At 57.2% G+C, this 16,332-nt stretch overlaps 1 protein-coding gene across 9 annotated transcripts in view; it reads right to left on the reverse strand.

Moving 5' to 3' along the window:
* HDAC5 (histone deacetylase 5) overlaps window positions 1–16,332 on the reverse strand; it is a 37,459-nt gene that overhangs the window by 5,158 nt on the left and 15,969 nt on the right. For 3 of the 9 annotated variants that reach the window (XM_070389915.1, XM_070389912.1, XM_070389911.1), the window contains 12 exons: window positions 7,085–7,344; window positions 6,859–7,003; window positions 6,633–6,747; window positions 6,109–6,239; window positions 5,833–5,979; window positions 5,631–5,743; window positions 5,202–5,333; window positions 4,762–4,984; window positions 3,298–3,509; window positions 2,341–2,634; window positions 1,434–1,599; window positions 434–567 (listed from right to left, as the gene is read on the reverse strand). In XM_070389915.1, the coding sequence (XP_070246016.1) occupies window positions 434–567; window positions 1,434–1,599; window positions 2,341–2,634; window positions 3,298–3,509; window positions 4,762–4,984; window positions 5,202–5,333; window positions 5,631–5,743; window positions 5,833–5,979; window positions 6,109–6,239; window positions 6,633–6,747; window positions 6,859–7,003; window positions 7,085–7,344 (2,072 nt within the window). Of the gene's footprint in view, window positions 1–433; window positions 568–1,433; window positions 1,600–2,340; window positions 2,635–3,297; window positions 3,510–4,761; window positions 4,985–5,201; window positions 5,334–5,630; window positions 5,744–5,832; window positions 5,980–6,108; window positions 6,240–6,632; window positions 6,748–6,858; window positions 7,345–16,332 lie in introns of all 9 variants that reach the window. The other 6 variants (XM_070389910.1, XM_070389914.1, XM_070389913.1 and 3 more) reach the window with 2 other exon arrangements.

Consider the following 16,332-nt stretch of genomic DNA (forward strand, 5'->3'; position numbering starts at 1 on the left):
TCAGGAGATCCAAAAGTGGTTGCGGTTTTTTTTTAATCGATGGGACATTGCCATTCTTTTTATTTTTGGCCATGCCATGCAACACACAGGATCTTAGTTTCCCAAGCAGGGATGGATCCTGGGTCCCCTGCAGTGGAAGTGCCGAATCCTAATCAATGGCCCTCCGGGGAAGTCCCAGGAGATGCAAAGTTTTGAGAAAGTATGCCTCAGTCCCCCTGGGACCCCAGCCCAGGACCCTCCCCCATTCAGCTGGGGACCATGGGGGGCACCAGGCCACAAAGGATGGAACTGGGAAGCACACGGGGGCCTGACCCTGAAGTCAGGGGTTGAAAAGAGAATGAGGAAGAGACACAGACAGAGGCATCCTTGACACGAGAAACAGGACTTTCACTGGGTTTGAGGTGCAGGCTGGAAGGAGGGGGGACCCCCTTACCTCACACTTGCTGAGCAGGCCTGTCTCCTGCAGCCGGGACCAGATGCTCTGGATCCGGCCAGCGTGCTCGGGGTGCACGTGTGTGTTCCCGCACATGCACTGGTGCTTCAGCATGAACGTGTCGTAGACCACACCTGGGCCGGAGACACACCTGTCAGCCAGCACAGCTCCGGGCCGTGTCACAGCCCGCCCGCCACCCTCAGCAGAGCTCACCGAGCTCTCCCTGGCCCACCCTGGTCCCAGCCCCTCCTCATGGCCACTCCAGCTGCCCTCCCACATGCCTGCTCCTCTTCTCTTCCTGAAATTCCTTTCCCCCATCACCGCCTGTCAGCAGTCTCCCTGTTCCTCAAGCCTCCACCAGGCTGCCTGACACCACCATCCGCTTTAACCTCATGGCACCTCCTCCTTCCCTTCATCCCCCGTCAGAGCCTCTGTGTGCTGCCCCCCACCCCCACACCCCATTGGTGAGTGGGGACCATCCTCAAGTGGGGCCCCTCAAAGGGACCATCCGTGCCCCTACAGAGCCCAGCTCTGGGCAGTTTCACGTGGAAGAGCCTTCTGGAATTGACTGAGGCCTTCACTCTTAACCTTAAAGGGAGGGGAAAGAGCTAGAGGAGCACGGCCCCACTGAGATAGCGGGCTCCCTCCACCCAGGCCTCCAGGGCAGAGGTATCGAGGAAGCAAAATCAGTGGTCCCTCGGTGTGGGGCGGGGGTGCCCTGAGAAAGATGCTGCTCCCGGAGTACATGGACATTCACCCACACCTGCCCAGTGAAGCAAAGGCTGCCACCATGACCACAGGTGGCTGTGCACACAGGGAGACAGCCAAGGCCTGTTCCCTCCCTTCAGGGTGTTCTGAGGGTCCCTGGCCATCCCTCCAGGGCAGAGGCTATATCTCATCCCTTCACAACGCCCAAGACCAGATGCCATGCCATGCACAGCATGCCACCCCCTGCCGCAACACACACAATGGAAAGACGGCTCATGGGGGAAGGGCTCACCTGTGGTGAAGAGGTGCTTAGTGGGCTGGTCTGGGGGGCTCTTCATGCCCCCAGGGGCAGCAGGTGAGGACTGGGTGCGGCCCAGGGCCTGGTGGGGCACAGTGGCCAGGCTGAGGGGTGCCTGGTACACCTGCAGCGGCTGCAGCTGCTGGGTGTCTGCAAATGCCTGGGAAAGAGAGAGCGGGAGGGAGCCTGGGTGAGGCCGAGGCTGAGACGGAAGTTAGGACAGGTGCCCTAGGGCCTCCCGGGGGGCCTGAATCCAACCCTCTCTTCCAGATCTCCTCCTTCCTCCAGCTCCTCCCTCCAGGGACAGGAGACACTCCAGTCTTAGCCATCTCCATCTTCATCTCCATCCCTGAGGAGATGGGGAGGGATGGGGGGACGAGATGAGTCATGCTACCAGAGAAACATTGAGGTAAGCTGCTGGGAGGGACGGGGGCGTGGGAGGGGGTGGGATGAGTCAGGCCCAGAGGGCTCAGCTGTGTCCGCCATGAATGGAGTGTGCGCTAGCTCGGCGCCAGGGCAGACTGTAGTAACAGCGGGGGCGGGTGTGTACACACGCACGCACGCAGAGACCGACGCACAACCGGCCCTACGTAGGCAGAGACGCAGATATACACAGGCCACGTGCATCCGAGTGTGCGTGTGCGCACGCACGCGCACACACACACACACACACAAGCAGACAGGCGGGGGCAGTCACAGTCAGAGGGAGGGGCTGGCAGACAGGGCAGAGAGAGCTCTAAGACTGACACCACCTCTCTCCCTTCCGAAGCCCCTTGTCTCTTTCCTGCTCCCCTGGGCACAGCCTGGAAACTGCAGACTGCGGAGAGGGAAGGGCAAAGGCGGAAAGAGGAGGCGGGAGGACAGACGGCTGGTGATCAAGGGCCGGGGCGCAGGGGGCCACCTTTTTGTAACCAGCACTGGACTCCTCCAAGTCGGGCCCCTCTTCAGCACCGCTCTCGCGCTCCTCGTCCTTGACCTGGATGCAGTCCTCCTCCTCCTCCTCCTCCTCTTCCTCCTCCTCCTCTTCCTCCTCCTCCAGGTCTTCCTGGGTGCTCTCACTCTCCGTGGAGCCTTCTCGGGGTATGGTCAGGGCTCCCTCCCCCAGCAAGGCGTCCTGCTGCTCCGTCAGCTCCTCCTCTGTCTCCTCGGGGTGGGTGGTGGGCTGCCGTGGCAGCTCCCCCGTCTTGGTAAGGATCTGGAAGCAGAGCCAGGAGGCCCATCAGCTGGGAGCAGGGCACAGCCATGCAGCCCAAGGCCCCGGAGAATCTATTCCTGCACTTCTCTGTGTGGCCACCCAGCCCATACAGAGCTTTGATGTGGACAGAAAAAGGCAAGGTGGGGACTTCCCTGGTGCTCCAGTGGCTAAGAAGCCACCTGTCAACCTATGGGGGACCACAGGTTCGATCCCTGGTCCTGGAACTAAAACCCCACTTTTCAGAGGCAAACTAAGTCCTCATACCATAACTACAGAGCCCTCACTCTAGGATCCATGCCTCACAACAAGAGAAACCACTGCAGTGATAAGCCTGTGCATTGCAACCAGAGAAAGCCTGCAGCCAAAAATAAATAAGTAAATAAAATAATGAGCTTTAACAATACATAAATATTCCCCCCCCCAAAAAAAAAACACACACACAATATATTCTCTAAAGAAAAAGGGCAAGGTGACTCCTCTGATGCAGCAGGGAGTGGCCGAGGAGGTCAGATGTGCCTCCCTCTCTGCCAGCCTAGCACCCTCTGTCCTGCCCCTAGCAGAGCCCCGGATGTTGGCTTCTCCCAGCTCACCTTGCCCAGCCAGCCCAGCACCCTTGTGTCCTGCCCCCAGCACAGCCCCGGATGTCGGATTCTCCTGGCTCACCTTGCCCAGCTGCAGCTGCTGCTGCTTCTGCTTCTCCAGGAACTGCTGGTGCTGCTGCTGCATGACCAGCTGCTGCAGGGCCTGGGGGCTCTGGGGCAGCGGCGAGGATTGGGTGCGGCTCAGGGGCCGGTGCCGCGGGAGCTTGCCCACTGTCCGCATGCTGGTGGCCACGCGCTCACCCGTCACCAGCGGGGACTGCCCGTGGAGCGGCACTATGAGGTGGGGGAAGGGGAGCAAGCATTACTGTTAGGGCACCAGGCTCCCCACTCCCACCCCAGACTCTCTTCCTTCTGGAACAGCGCCCTACCCCCTGGGGCGGGGCAGGGGGTGGAACCTGGGAGGGGCCTGGAGCACCTCTGCCCCCAGATGAGACCTATTCTTCCTCCTCCCTACAACTGAACAGTCTTGCTGCTCAGAGTCACCACCTCCAGCAAGACTTCCTGGATTCACTGTTCCCTCCCTTTAATTCATTTAGTCAAACTTTTACGGTAGGCCCAGGAACATTTTCACCAACTATCAGAGTTCCTGGGCTTCTCTGGTGGCTCAAAAGAATCTGCCTGAAGTGCAGGGACCCAGGTTTGAGCCCTAGGTTAGGAGAAGGGAATGGCAACCCATTCCAGTATTCTTGCCAAGAGAATCCCAGACAGAGGAGCCTGGCAGGCTACAGTCCATGGGGCCGCAGAGTCGGAAACGACTAACAAACACACACTACATACTCCCTTTAAGTCACTTACAAATACACAGTTTTGGGCCCTCCTTGTGCATGAACAATGACTAGTTCTCCCCAGCTGTAAGACCTCCCTGATCATGGACATGGATCCCACAGGGCTGAGAAGCCTAGGGGCCAAGATCATGAGACTTTTAAGCAGAACCTCTTCTGATGCTGCCAGGTCCTTATAGGCTGTCTGTCTAAAGCTATGCTGTCCAATCCTATAGCTGCCAGTCACACATGACCACTGAGCACTTGCAATGTGCCCTGTCTAAACTAAGATGTGCTCTAAGTATGAAATATCCACCAGGGTTAAAAGACAGTATGAAAACAAAATAAAATATTTCACTGCTAACTCTTTACATTCATTATATGTTCCGATAATAACATCCTAGATAGACTGAGTTAGGTATAAGTTATTAATTTCACCAATTTCTTTTTGCATTTTTTAACGTGGCTACTACAACAAACACTTTAAAGTACATGTGCCGCTTGTATTATATTTCTACTGGATGGCACTGCCCTGGAATAGGAGCTCCATTAGGATGGTAGAGGTCAGGTACAGTGCCTGGCTGGCTGCAGGGACTCAATAGCATCTGTAGAATGCGGAAAAAATCAATGATGCCGCTGAGGGGAGCTGTGACATGCCTGGTGAGTATCCCTGGCTACTTCTCCCTGATAAGTGGTCCCTCCAGCTGAGCCCTCAGGATGGGGTCTGGCCACACCCCCTCCTCGCACAGCTGCCTGCCACTCACCAGCAATGAGGGTGCTCTGCTGCCGGGCTTGTTCCAGCAGCAGCACGTGCTGCAGCAGTGAGGCATGCCCGTGGGGGCTCGAGTCGCCCTCCAGTGCCACGCCCAGCAGGCAGCCAGGGATGGAGGATGTGCTCATGAACTTGCCCGTCAGTGCACCGCCCTGCCGCAGGGACTGGAGGGCCTGCCTCTCGGCCTCCTGCTGCGTCGACAGCTTCGGGGAGGCCTGGGGTGGGACAGGAGATGGCGATGAGAGAAGGGTTTATAACTGCCCCCCAAGGTCTGCCAACGTTGAACCAGCATCCCTCACCTACCCTCTGCCCACCCCCACCTTTGGGGAGGACCTTCTGATCTCCCTCAGGACCTTGGGAGGACAAATGCGCCAGCTGGGGGGATCCAGGACCAAAGATCTCAACACCAGAGGGGACGTGCCCCGTACTCACGGTGAGGTGCGAGTTGGTGACAGTGACCGTGGCCTGCAGCCCTAGGGAGATGTTGGGCAGAGAGGGAGACGTGTAGAGGCTGAACTGGTTGGGGGAGGTGTCCGGAGGGAGGGCCCGGTGCTGGGGGAGCATCTGGGGAGCAGTTGGGAGAGACAGGCATGAGAGCAGGCAAAGGACAGCCACCTGGGGCCAGGGCAAGGCAGAGGGCTCCGAATGGCACCCCACTTCCCACACCAAGCCCCACCTGGGGGAACTGAGAGGTCAGAGCCATGCAGAGGCCCACAGGACACATCCCACTTCGGGGCAAAAGGTCCCTCCAGTCTGTCCATGCGGGGCAGAAAGGCCCCTGCTGGGCACTCTCAGCCAGACAGACCGCACGGGACAGGAAGCAGCTCTGGCCCACCCGCTCAGTCCCTGGTGGGCCTGTACCTCGGTGGGGATGTTGGGAACCGAGCCCGTAAAGCCATTCTCCGCGATGGTGCTGTGGGAACTGTTGGGAGAGCTGGGGCCAGAGCCTGGTGCGCTGTTACACACGGCGGACACTACGGGAGAGGCGGCTGTCACCTGGGCCGCTCGGAGCAGCCCCCCCACTCCCCGGCCCTCAGAACAGGGACAAGAGACGAGCCCTTACCCCCAGGTCCGGCACCTGTGATCTCAACAGCTCTCTTCTTAAAGGTGCTAATGACAGTCCCATCCTTGCGACGCAAGAGGGGACTGCTTCTCCGCTCGGCCACCTTCTGCTTTAGCCTCGAACGTACTTTTAAGTTGGGTTCGGAGGCTGGGGAGAAGGCAGCTGGGGCTCAGACACGTCCACACAAGCGGACACACCTGCAGCCTGGCCCTTCCACATTCCCACCTCTGCCTGACCCCACCCCCCCATTAACCTGGGCGGCCAGGCTGTACTCACCTGTTTTGCGGAGGGGGAAGTCATCGCGGCTGTCGTAGGGCCCAAGCAAAGGCAGTTTGTAGGAGGAAGGCGTCCCAGGGGGGCCGCTCTGGGGAGGGGAACTCTGGTCCAAAGAAGCATGGTGGGTTCCCCTGCGTGGTGGAGAGAAGGAATGGGGACATGTCTAGAGGATCACCCAGCCTTTGGGGTAGAGGGAGGAGATGGAGACAGGTCTAGGGGATCACCCAGCCTTTGGGGTAGAGGGAGGAGATGGAGACAGGTCTAGGGGATCACCCAGCCAGCTGGACCCGCAACCGAGCAATCTACATTTATGAAACATCCACTGCCTATGGTGATACGAAATGGATCTTGGGGAGGGCAGCGAGGAGAGAAACCAGGAGTGCGGGGGACGGGGGAGGGTCCCATCTCCTAGGAGAGATTGCAGGGCCCCTACATGACTTCAGCCCAGAAGCCCCATGTCTGCCTGCAGCCAGGCAGCCCTTGAGCTGGGCACCTCTGCAACCCATGCCTGTCAAGGGTCATACCAGCATTTGGGATGCTGTGGGAGGGAATGGTTGAGGCCGCCTGGTGTGGGCTCCTTTGACTTCGACAGGAGGAATTCCTGGAGCCGTAGCTTCACCTCAGTGCTGGCGATGGCACCTGTGGGATAGGCCACAGCTGACCCAGGAGCTGGGGGCCAGGACCCCACGGCTGGGGGAGGGGCAGTAATCCCAGCTGTGACCCCCTAACCCAGAGGCGCCCCAGCCTCACTCTCTTTGCTCTTCTCCTTGTTTCGAAGGATGAGCAGCTGCTGCTCGAGCCGCTGCTTCTCCAGCTCCTCCTGCCGCTGCTGCTCCCGCTGCCGCTGCTGCTCCAGCTCCTGCTGCCTCTTGGCTGCCAGCATCTCCTGCTGCTGCTGCAGGGGCAGTGGGGAGGCAAGGTGAGCTGAGTCCAGGGCGGGGCTCGGAGGTCTGGGTGCCCTGGCCCCCACGCTCACCTTGAGGTGCTTCTGCAGCTGGACTTCATGCTGCCGGGTCAGGTGGTCATGCTGTTTCTGGAACTCAGCGAACAGAAGCTGCTTCTGCAGTTGCTGCTGCTGCTTGAGTGCCAGGAGCTCCTGCTGCAGTTGCTGCTCCCGCAGCGTGGGGTCCACAGGGCCTGCCAGAGCCCCCCGCAGCTCCACGGGGCTGGGGCTGCCTCCTCCCCCGCCCCCCATGGAGCTGGGCATGGCTCCTGGCAGCACCGGTTTCACCTCTACTGTGGAGAGAAGAACCAGGAAGGGGTCAGCAGGCCATCCGCACCGGGCCCTGGCTGCCATGCCTGGGGCCCAGAAAACTACCAGGCAGGATTACTAGACCCCAAGAGAATGGAGGATGGGGGTGAGGGGAGTCAAATCCCTCTGCTCAGTGAATACAGCCTTCTGCCTTCATTAAATGAGACTGAAGCCATGAACTTCACTACAAAAATGTGCATAAGTACAGCAGGGTACCTGGAAGATCATGAGTATTTAACAAAGATGACCACTGGACATTTTATGTGAATTTGGTGTGTGCATGTGCTAAATCACTTCAGCCGTGTCCGAGTCTTTGCGATCCCATGGACTGTAGAGACTGCCAGGCTCCTCTGCCCATGGGATTCTCCAGGCAAGAATACTAGAATGGGTTTCCATGTCTTCCTCCAGGGGATCTTCCTGAATTACTTTCGTGATAAGGAAACTGAGATTTTAGAGAGGTTTAAGTAACATGATCAAAGACAGACAGCCCAGGTGATCAATGAACTAAGATGTGAATCCAAATCCTATGCTTTTAACCACCATCCTTCCTGTGCTTCCTCCCCCACCTCTCAACACCACACTGTCCCTGCCAAAAAGCCTATAGTACAGGAGAAACCAAGGCATCGACATTGGTTCTAGAACTGATGGGGCTGGCAGCCAGGGGCCTCAGTAAGTCTAGGAAAGGTCTGTGGACACCCCCATGGACAATGGACAGTCTATCCATTCTCCTGTTCCCTACCTCACACTCAGCTAGGGCAGATGGGGTGGGAGGGTGAGGCTATGGGAACAGGGAGTGGGGTGGGAGCAGGAGGCTGCAAGGGAAGGGGGTGCAGGGCGGCACCAAACCAGGGACTGGAGGGGGCTGGGAGTCAGACTCGCTTCCTTTGCTGGATTATCTCCTTTCAACAGTTTTATTGTAATTACCCTGAAAATGCCGCTATATATAGAGTGAGCCAAACAGCAGCTGTGCCTGGGGGGAGGGGGGAGGAGAGAGAGAGAATGGGCGGGCAGGCGCAGGGAGGAGGTGGGAGGAGGAGACAGGAAAGGAAAGGGAATCAGACAGGAAGAAGGGTAATGGCAGGGGTGCGGGGGGCTGGAGCCTAGGCAGAGATCTCAGAACTCCAGTCCCAGGGAGAACCCGCTGGGAAGAGAAAAGGAGTGGAGGGACCTGCTGGGCCCCCAGACCTTGGGTCCAGGCCCCCAAGTGGACAATGGGCCAAGGGGCCCCAGGGAACGGCAACAGATTCCAATGGACTTATGGGAAAAGATGGGTCTCGACCTCTTGATCCCTGTACACTGTCCTCTGGCCGCTCAATGTCATCACTCCCCACCACTGCCCTGTGGTTGCCAGGGCAACTGGGCAAACACCAGGCCAGCAGGGAGCTCCAAGCCCAGCCCAAACCCCACAAAGCCTCCTGACGCCTGCAGGAAAGGGAAGGCAGGCTACCCACTGCCTGGGAAGGAGGAAGTGAGAGAGGCAGAGCCAAGCCGTCTTGTTCTTTTCCATTTCTTTCTCCAAAGACAGCCCTCACTTTCCCCACTCTGGTCCAGGGAGGTCACGGGGAGCTGGGAAGACTTTCCGGTGGCAAGGAGGCCCACGCCAACCCAGGCCTGGAGACGGAAAGACCCTACCATTCTCATGGCAGCCAGAGTCCCCTGCCCTCGCAAACAGGCCCAGGCCTCTACCACCATCCCTTATCAGGAGTGGAGAGGGAGCTGGGAGGGGGGTGAAGGGCTGAGCTAATAAGAAAGGCTCCCACACCCTCTGCGGTCTATGAGCCTGGCTCTCCCTAGGAAGCCTGAATGAATGTCATCAAGGCAGGGGCAAGGCCTGCTGAAGGCCAAGGTCATGCTATCCTCATGGCTGAACGTGGCCCCCAAGCCCACTGGAGGTGGGAGAGGGAAGGTAGCCTGAGCACAGGATCTCCCTCGCTCCCCAGCAGCCCTTCTTCCCCCAGCACAGCCGGGCACATTCCTCTGTGGTTTGCCCGCCAGCCACACTGACGACTCTGCGGCCACAAGGCCAGAGCCACATCTGCAGGAGTGGCCAGATGTGGCCAGGAGGGTGGGGTTACACACACACACATGCTCGCTCACTTTCCTTCCCAACCCATGTCCTGCCCCAGCACCAGGAGGAAAGACCCTGGGGAACTACAGAGGCCCTTTCTGGAGGTGGACGGCCCTGTCCGGGGTGCAAAAGCAGGGTGGCAACAAGAAGCCAGCAGCCAGCCTCGGGTGTCCCCAGCCCTGGAAATATCCAGCAGGGCCCCAGGCTGGCTGGAGAGTTATCTGTTCCTCGGCAAGGCTGGCTTGGCCTGTGGTACTCTGATCGCTTGGCCAAGAGGTGGACAGGCTTCAACCTGCTGCTCCCGGCAGCTCCAGAGCTGCAGGAGCCGGATGCCAGCCCGCCCATCCAGGGAAGGGCAAGGGTCCAAGCACTCCTGGCTCCCAGCAGATAACCCTGCTTGGGCTGGAACTGCTGCCAGCAGTGCTGGCTTCCCCTGCCGGAGCCCTGCAGAGAGGCCATGGGCTCAGCCGTGGGGACTCTCCCACCGGGGCCCCTGTGCGGCCGCCGCCGCCACAGCAGCAGTGGAGAGGGTGGGTCCTGTGCTGCCGTTGCAGCTGCAGCCCCGCTGGAATGCAGGTGGTGGGGTGGCCAGCGGGCTCCACAGCAGTCTTGCTCCCATACAAGCAGGAAGCACAGGCAACTGGGGAATATTAATCTGCAGGCCCTGTGGGGCCCAAACAGGATGCGGCACCCCCTGGGTCTGCCAGGTAGTAACCCAGCTCCATCCAAGATGGACGGTGCCGAGACTGGACAGCTGGAGTCAGGGAAAGGGTCAGCGGTGGGGTGGGGGGGACACAGAGCCCCCCAGATGTAGTTTTCTGGGCACAAAATCTAGAGCCTGCCTCCCCTCAGGGTCTGCGCCCTCACCCAGTTTGGCATGAGCAGAGCAGGTGGCAGTGGCGGCCATGAGAACCAAGCACCTGGAGGGGAAATGGGTGTGTCATGATAGGAAGCTCTTGACCGCCTCCTGGTGGGAGGAGGAGGACGGGAGGACTCCTGGAAAGGGAAGAAAGGAGATGCAAGGACTGCTGGACCCTAAGAGGGCAGGCTGGGGACCCTGGCTAGCCAAGGCCAGGGAAGGGATCACGTGGGAGGGCACAGTCCCCTATCCCATGCCTCCGCCTGACAGAGTTGCAGGAAGTCGAAAGGAAGCCAGCAGCTGGCTCAGGGACCTCCTGCAAAGGGAGACAGAAAGGACCAGGTCTGCCCTGCTCCATACTCCACCCCTTCCGGGAGCTCTGACCTTGCCGGCCGGGAGCCGCGGCCGTAGGAACAAGCAGTAACAGCATCCTGTCCCCCAGCTTTCGGCAGGACTAACCAACACTGTCTCCCTGGAGAAGCCCCAGCCCAGGCAGCTAGGTGGGCAGCTGTCAAGAGTGTGGCCCTGCACACACCAGGCTCTGGCTCAGAGGGAAGCGCTCTGCCCTGCTCATGTGGACAACTGAGCGCCAGTGACACTTCAGTGGACACTTCCTTCCCATCTCGCCGGGCTTCCAGTCTCTCCACGAACCCCATCACCCCATCAGCCCAGTGGGGGCTCCCACAGCAGATTCTTTGGGCGGTACAACCAGGGATAGCCTGGCTCCTGGCGCACCAGACGGGTGGTGGGGCAGCGGGGGGGCGGGGGAGATGACGCAGGTGCTGACAGGGTAACCTCTGGGATGACTGCCAGCACAGGCTTAGACTAATAAAGAGAGTGCCCAGGCAAAGGGACACTGCCCCCAGGCAGACAAGGGATTCTAGGACATGAGGAGCGGGTTTCAGCAGCACCTTTGGGAAAAGTGTTCAAAATAAAAAACAGATGGAGCTGCCCAAGGGCAAGGTCAAGCCTGCCTCCTGCTCTGAACAGACCACAAGCTATGCCCCAGCTCCCAGGCCTTCTCTTGGAGAAGTCACCAACTCCAGTGTGCCTGTGACCCAAACTCTAGCAGCAGGTACCTTGAGCTCCCCCTGGAGAAAAGTCCTGGGGCACTCCACAGTGTGTGGATCCACCCGGCAGACCTAAGTGGCAGAACACTTGACTCTAAAAAGACCCTGCTCCTGGAAGCCACCAGCCACAGAAGGCTAGGGGAAGGAGGGGAGCCAGGGCACAAAGATTATGAGGGAAGAGCGCATTAAGCAGTTTGGAATGTCTACACACCCCCAACAATAAGAGGGAAGGGACTTCCCTGATGGTCTGGTGGTTAACACTCGGTCCTTCCGACACAGGGGGGATGGGTTCGATCCCTGGTCGGAGGACCTAAAATACCACAGGCCGTGTGCCGTGGCCATATAAATAAATTAAATCGCCAAAAAAGAGGGGAGAGGGAGAAAAGGAATTCTGTTTCAGCAGGCTCGTAACATGGACGAGGAGACCAAGCCTCTGAGGCGGCTCTGCAGAAGATCCCTCCAAGGAAGTAGCAGGGCCTCAAACCCAGGTGTCTTGACTCCTGGCTCAAGCAGGTTCACGAACCCCAATGGGGCATCCCAGGCCCTGGAGAACTGACCCCTCTAGAGAGTAACAGGCTAGCAGCCCATCCTGGAGGGCAGTGCCTTCCACCAGCACCCAGGCCCCCAGGAGCTCCCTCAGCAGGCCAGGGAGTCAGCAACTTCCTTAAACATCCAGTGACCTCGTTCTGTACCTCTGGAGAATGGGGAAAGGCTCTCATCCCTTTCCTGGCCTGGAGGGATTTTGGAAGAAAGCAGGGAACAGCATTTCATACTCCTCCCCGTGACGCCGATGACCCCTCCCCACCGAGGACGGTTTCCCATGATCTATTTCTGTGCTCTTACGTGACTAGAGAGGCCAATTTAGGTTCGACAGGTTCTACCACAATGCAGACAGTATTTCCACATGTGCGAGCTGGGGATGACTCTCACCTAGCAATTTTCCCAACTCCTCCTGAAACGCAAGCCAACACACATCACGTAATGGTGAGGAGCGAGGGCTCTGGGGTAAGAGACGCCAGGGTTCAAACCAGGCTCTTTCTGGGGCAAGACACTGAGCCCCCTCCCTGGGCTCAAGGCAAGCATCTGTGAAATGGGAGGAAGCACCCACCTCCCAGAGCTGCCGGGGCTCCAGAGAGATAAGACATGCAGTGGAGCTTGGCACAAAGCCTGGGAAAATCTCAGGAGGTACTGGTGGAGGCTATTAATGGCTCCTGACATTTTTTGTGTGTCCTGGACCACTTCGGCGGAGTCTATGGACCACTTCTCAGAATGTTTCTAAAGTGCATGAAATAAAATACTCGGGATTCCATGGGGACAAGTTCATAGATGGCCTGAATTCTAAGGAAGTCAGGCTCAGACCTCTGCCAGGATGAAGCCTTAGCTGTCTCATGTCAGACTGTCCCAAGGTCACTCTGTGGTCCTGTCCCAATCAAATCCCTTCCGGTGGGCCCCGCACAACACAAGCTGGTGTGGCTGGAAACTGGATCCCAGAGCTGGAGGAGGTACCCCTTGGGAGGAGCCTTCCCCCAAGGGCAGCATGTCTCTCCCGCCTCCCTTGCCTTGCTACCTCCAAGAAGGACCACACTGTCCTCTGAGGCTCACCCGCCAGCAGTGGGGTCCCTCCGTCCCTTCAAAGCACTTCTTAACTCAGATGAATACAAGTTTTGGTCTGTGCCCTTGGGGAACCAGGGTCTAGCGGTGGGAAAGCCTATAAAGGCATCTAACTTTTCTGTACCTGCTGCAGACAACACTCCTCTCCCCAGTACCATTCTACATCCTCCTGAGGCCAGGACTCAGGGGACCCTAAGCTCCCTCTAGTCAGAAGCAACATGAAACCTAGAGGGGTGGGATGTGGTAGGAGGTGGGAGGGAGGTTCAAAAGGGAGGGAATATATGTATATCTATGGCTGACTCATGTTGACGTATGGAAGAAAACAACACAACATTGTAAAGCAATTATCCTCCAATTAAAAATAAGTAAATTTTTTAAAAAGCAACATGAAACTGATTTCAAAGACTCTTAGAATGTCACTGAAGGAAGGGCCAGCAGGATCCGCGACTCAACTCCCCCAGTTGACAGAGGAGTAAAGTAAAGCCAGAGTCGGAAGAAATTCATCCAAGGTCACCCGGAAAGGAGGCAGCAGGGCTTAATCCTGGGTCTTCTGGTTCTCTCTTGCTGCTGTTGTTTAGTCACTGAGTCGTGCCTGACTCTTTTGTGACCCCATAGACTATAGCCACCCAGAGAAGGCAATGGCACCCCACTCCAGTATTCTTGCCTGGAAAATCCCATGGATGGAGGAGCCGGGTAGGCTGCAGTCCATGGGGTCGCTAAGAGTCGGACACGACTGAGAGACTTCACTTTCACTTTTCACTTTCATGCATTGGAGAAGGAAATGGCAACCCACTCCAGTATTCTTGCCTGGAGAATCCCAGGGACGGGGGAGTCTGGTGGGCTGCCGTCTATGGGGTCGCACAGAGTCGGACACGACTGAAGCGACTTAGCAGCAGCAGCAGACTATAGCCGCCAGGCTCCTCTGTCCATGCGATTTCCCAGTTACGAATACTAGAGTGAGTTGCCATTTCCTTCTCCAGGGGATCTTCCTGACAAAGGAATCAAATTCACTTCTCCTGCATTAGCAGGCGGATTCTTTACCACTGAGCCATCAAAGAAGCCCGGCTCTCTCTTGCCTTGCACCAAAAACCAAGAGAAATCTAGAAAGTTGTTTCTAAATTTAATGAGAGATGGGGCAGAAAGCTAGACTCTATGAGGGTCCAGGGATCCAGACGGGGCACCTGGCTGGCCCCCAGAACACCAGAACCAGGAGTGCAAGGGAAAAGGGAACCAAGTGAAAAGAATCCCAGAAACCTTGAGGTAGACTGTGCCTCTCAAGGGCAGCAAAGTCTTAAGCATAAGGGATGCAGAGCCCTGGGTGTTGTTATTGTTCAGTCGCTCAGTCATGGCCGACCTTTGCAACCCCATGGACTGCAGCATGTTAGGCTTTCTTGTCCTTCACTATCTCCCGGAGTTTGCTCAAACTCATGTCCATTGAGTCCATGATGCCATCCAATCATCTCATCCTCTGTCACCCTCTTCTCCTCCTGCCCTCCATCTTTCCCGGCATCAGGAACTTTTCCAATGAGTCGGCTCTTCCTATCAGGTGGCCAAAGTATTGGAGCTTCAGCATCAGTCCTTCCAGTGAATATTCAGGGTTGATTTCCTTTAGGATTGACTAGGGCCCTGGTGGAAGGCACAAATCATCTCTCACTAGTGAAGACGGAAGGAGTCACTGGTCTTGGGCTGCTCTCTGGAGAAGTAGCTTCACTTCTCTCAGCCCAGCCATTTTCAAGAACCACTCGGGCACTATACTAGAGGCAATTAAAAGGCACACTAAAGACATTCAGAGTCTGCAGCTGTTGCTGGGACTGCTTGCTCCACACCTGGGATGGACAGCAGGGGCCCCAGGGCAGGAGCTCTGTCTCTCCTCCACAAGCACAGCCCAGCCCTGAGCCCTGTGCCCTGTGTCCCTGGCCACTTGTCCTAATCCCCAACCCCGCTGGCATTTAGACACCTGCTCCCCAGGGTCTCAAGATGCCCTCCGTCTCAAGATTGCCAGGCTGCTGGGGGCTGGGTTTGACTCTGACCAGAGCAAAGGCCTCCATCCCTCTGTTGTAAGCCCTTCTCCCAAGAGTCCCAAAGTTCACCGAGGCCTTCTAGGGAGACAGGCGACACCCACTGGCAGGCTGCTAGGCCCCACGACCCCTGTCCACGGGACCCCTGTCCACAAAGCCCTTACGCCAAGCATGGTCTGAGCCTACCTACTCACATCGGAATCATCTGAGATGTGTTAAAAATGCTCGTTCCTGGGCCGCCCTGTGGAATCTGAAACTTAGGCTTGAGGGGAGCAGTAGTTTGGAAATCTGCATCCTAACATATCCGCTTGGTAATTCTGTGGCTGGAAGTTTGAGAAGTACTTTCTCACAGTGTCCCCCGGCTGGTGACACTCATTTCTGCTGCCAACCTGACAGCTGTTACAGCTGTGTGCGTGGACACAGTTAATTTGATTTCCTGTCTGGCAGCTGTGCAGCAGGGAAGGGACAGCTGAGGGTCTCAAAAATAAGAGGAGAGGATGAGGTAGGAGGGGATGGGGGCAGGGGAGACTGTCTGAATGGGATGACAGGGCGTTCAACTTTGTTCCTGAGCCAGCTTCTCTCCCTTGGGTCGAAATCCTTACACGGAGGAAAACAGCTGATCCAGTGGCCCCCAGGATTTAGAGAAAAGAGTCTCCTCTCAGAAACCTCAGGAGTCCGCAAGGCCAGACTGGTCTCTCTTGTCGAGGAGCACAAGCTTTGGGAGCACAGACACAGGCACACCACGTCCGGTGGTTCAGGCTGTGACTGTACAAGGGCCCCCGACTGAACGGTCAAGTTGGGGGCTGAAATCTAGCACATGCTCCAAGCATGCTAAGCCATCCACTCTGGTATGAGTATATAGCCACCTGGAAGAAAGGCTGCCTTTTAAAAATTTGCACAGGGAAGCTCTTGTGTAGGTTAGCGGTAGCCCTACACAAAAACCCGAGTCCAAAGCCCAAAGTCATTTACTCTGTGACCTTCGGCAAGTTCCATAACCTTTCAGATCTTTCTCAACTGTAAAACGTAACTATTAATACCTTTCCAAAGGAAACAGGTAAGGAAAGCACCGATACCCATCATTTAGTACATTATAATATTAATTTCCTTCCCACCTAGTTTCGCCCTTTCCATCGTCCCACACCCTGACACCTACACACCCACCTACATAGCCAAACTTGGAATGGTATGAAGAATGTGAACAAGAATGTCCAGGGGAGAGGACTATCTAGGGGTGGTCCAGTAGCTAAGCATCTGAGCTCCCAATGCAGGGAGCCTGGGTTCCATCCCTGGTTAGGGATGCTGCAACTAAGAGTTCACATGCCCTAAGACCTGGTACAGTCAAATAA

The sequence above is a fragment of the Bos mutus genome, chromosome 19 (assembly GCF_027580195.1).
Source record: "Bos mutus isolate GX-2022 chromosome 19, NWIPB_WYAK_1.1, whole genome shotgun sequence".
Classification (NCBI taxonomy): Eukaryota; Metazoa; Chordata; class Mammalia; order Artiodactyla; family Bovidae; genus Bos; species Bos mutus.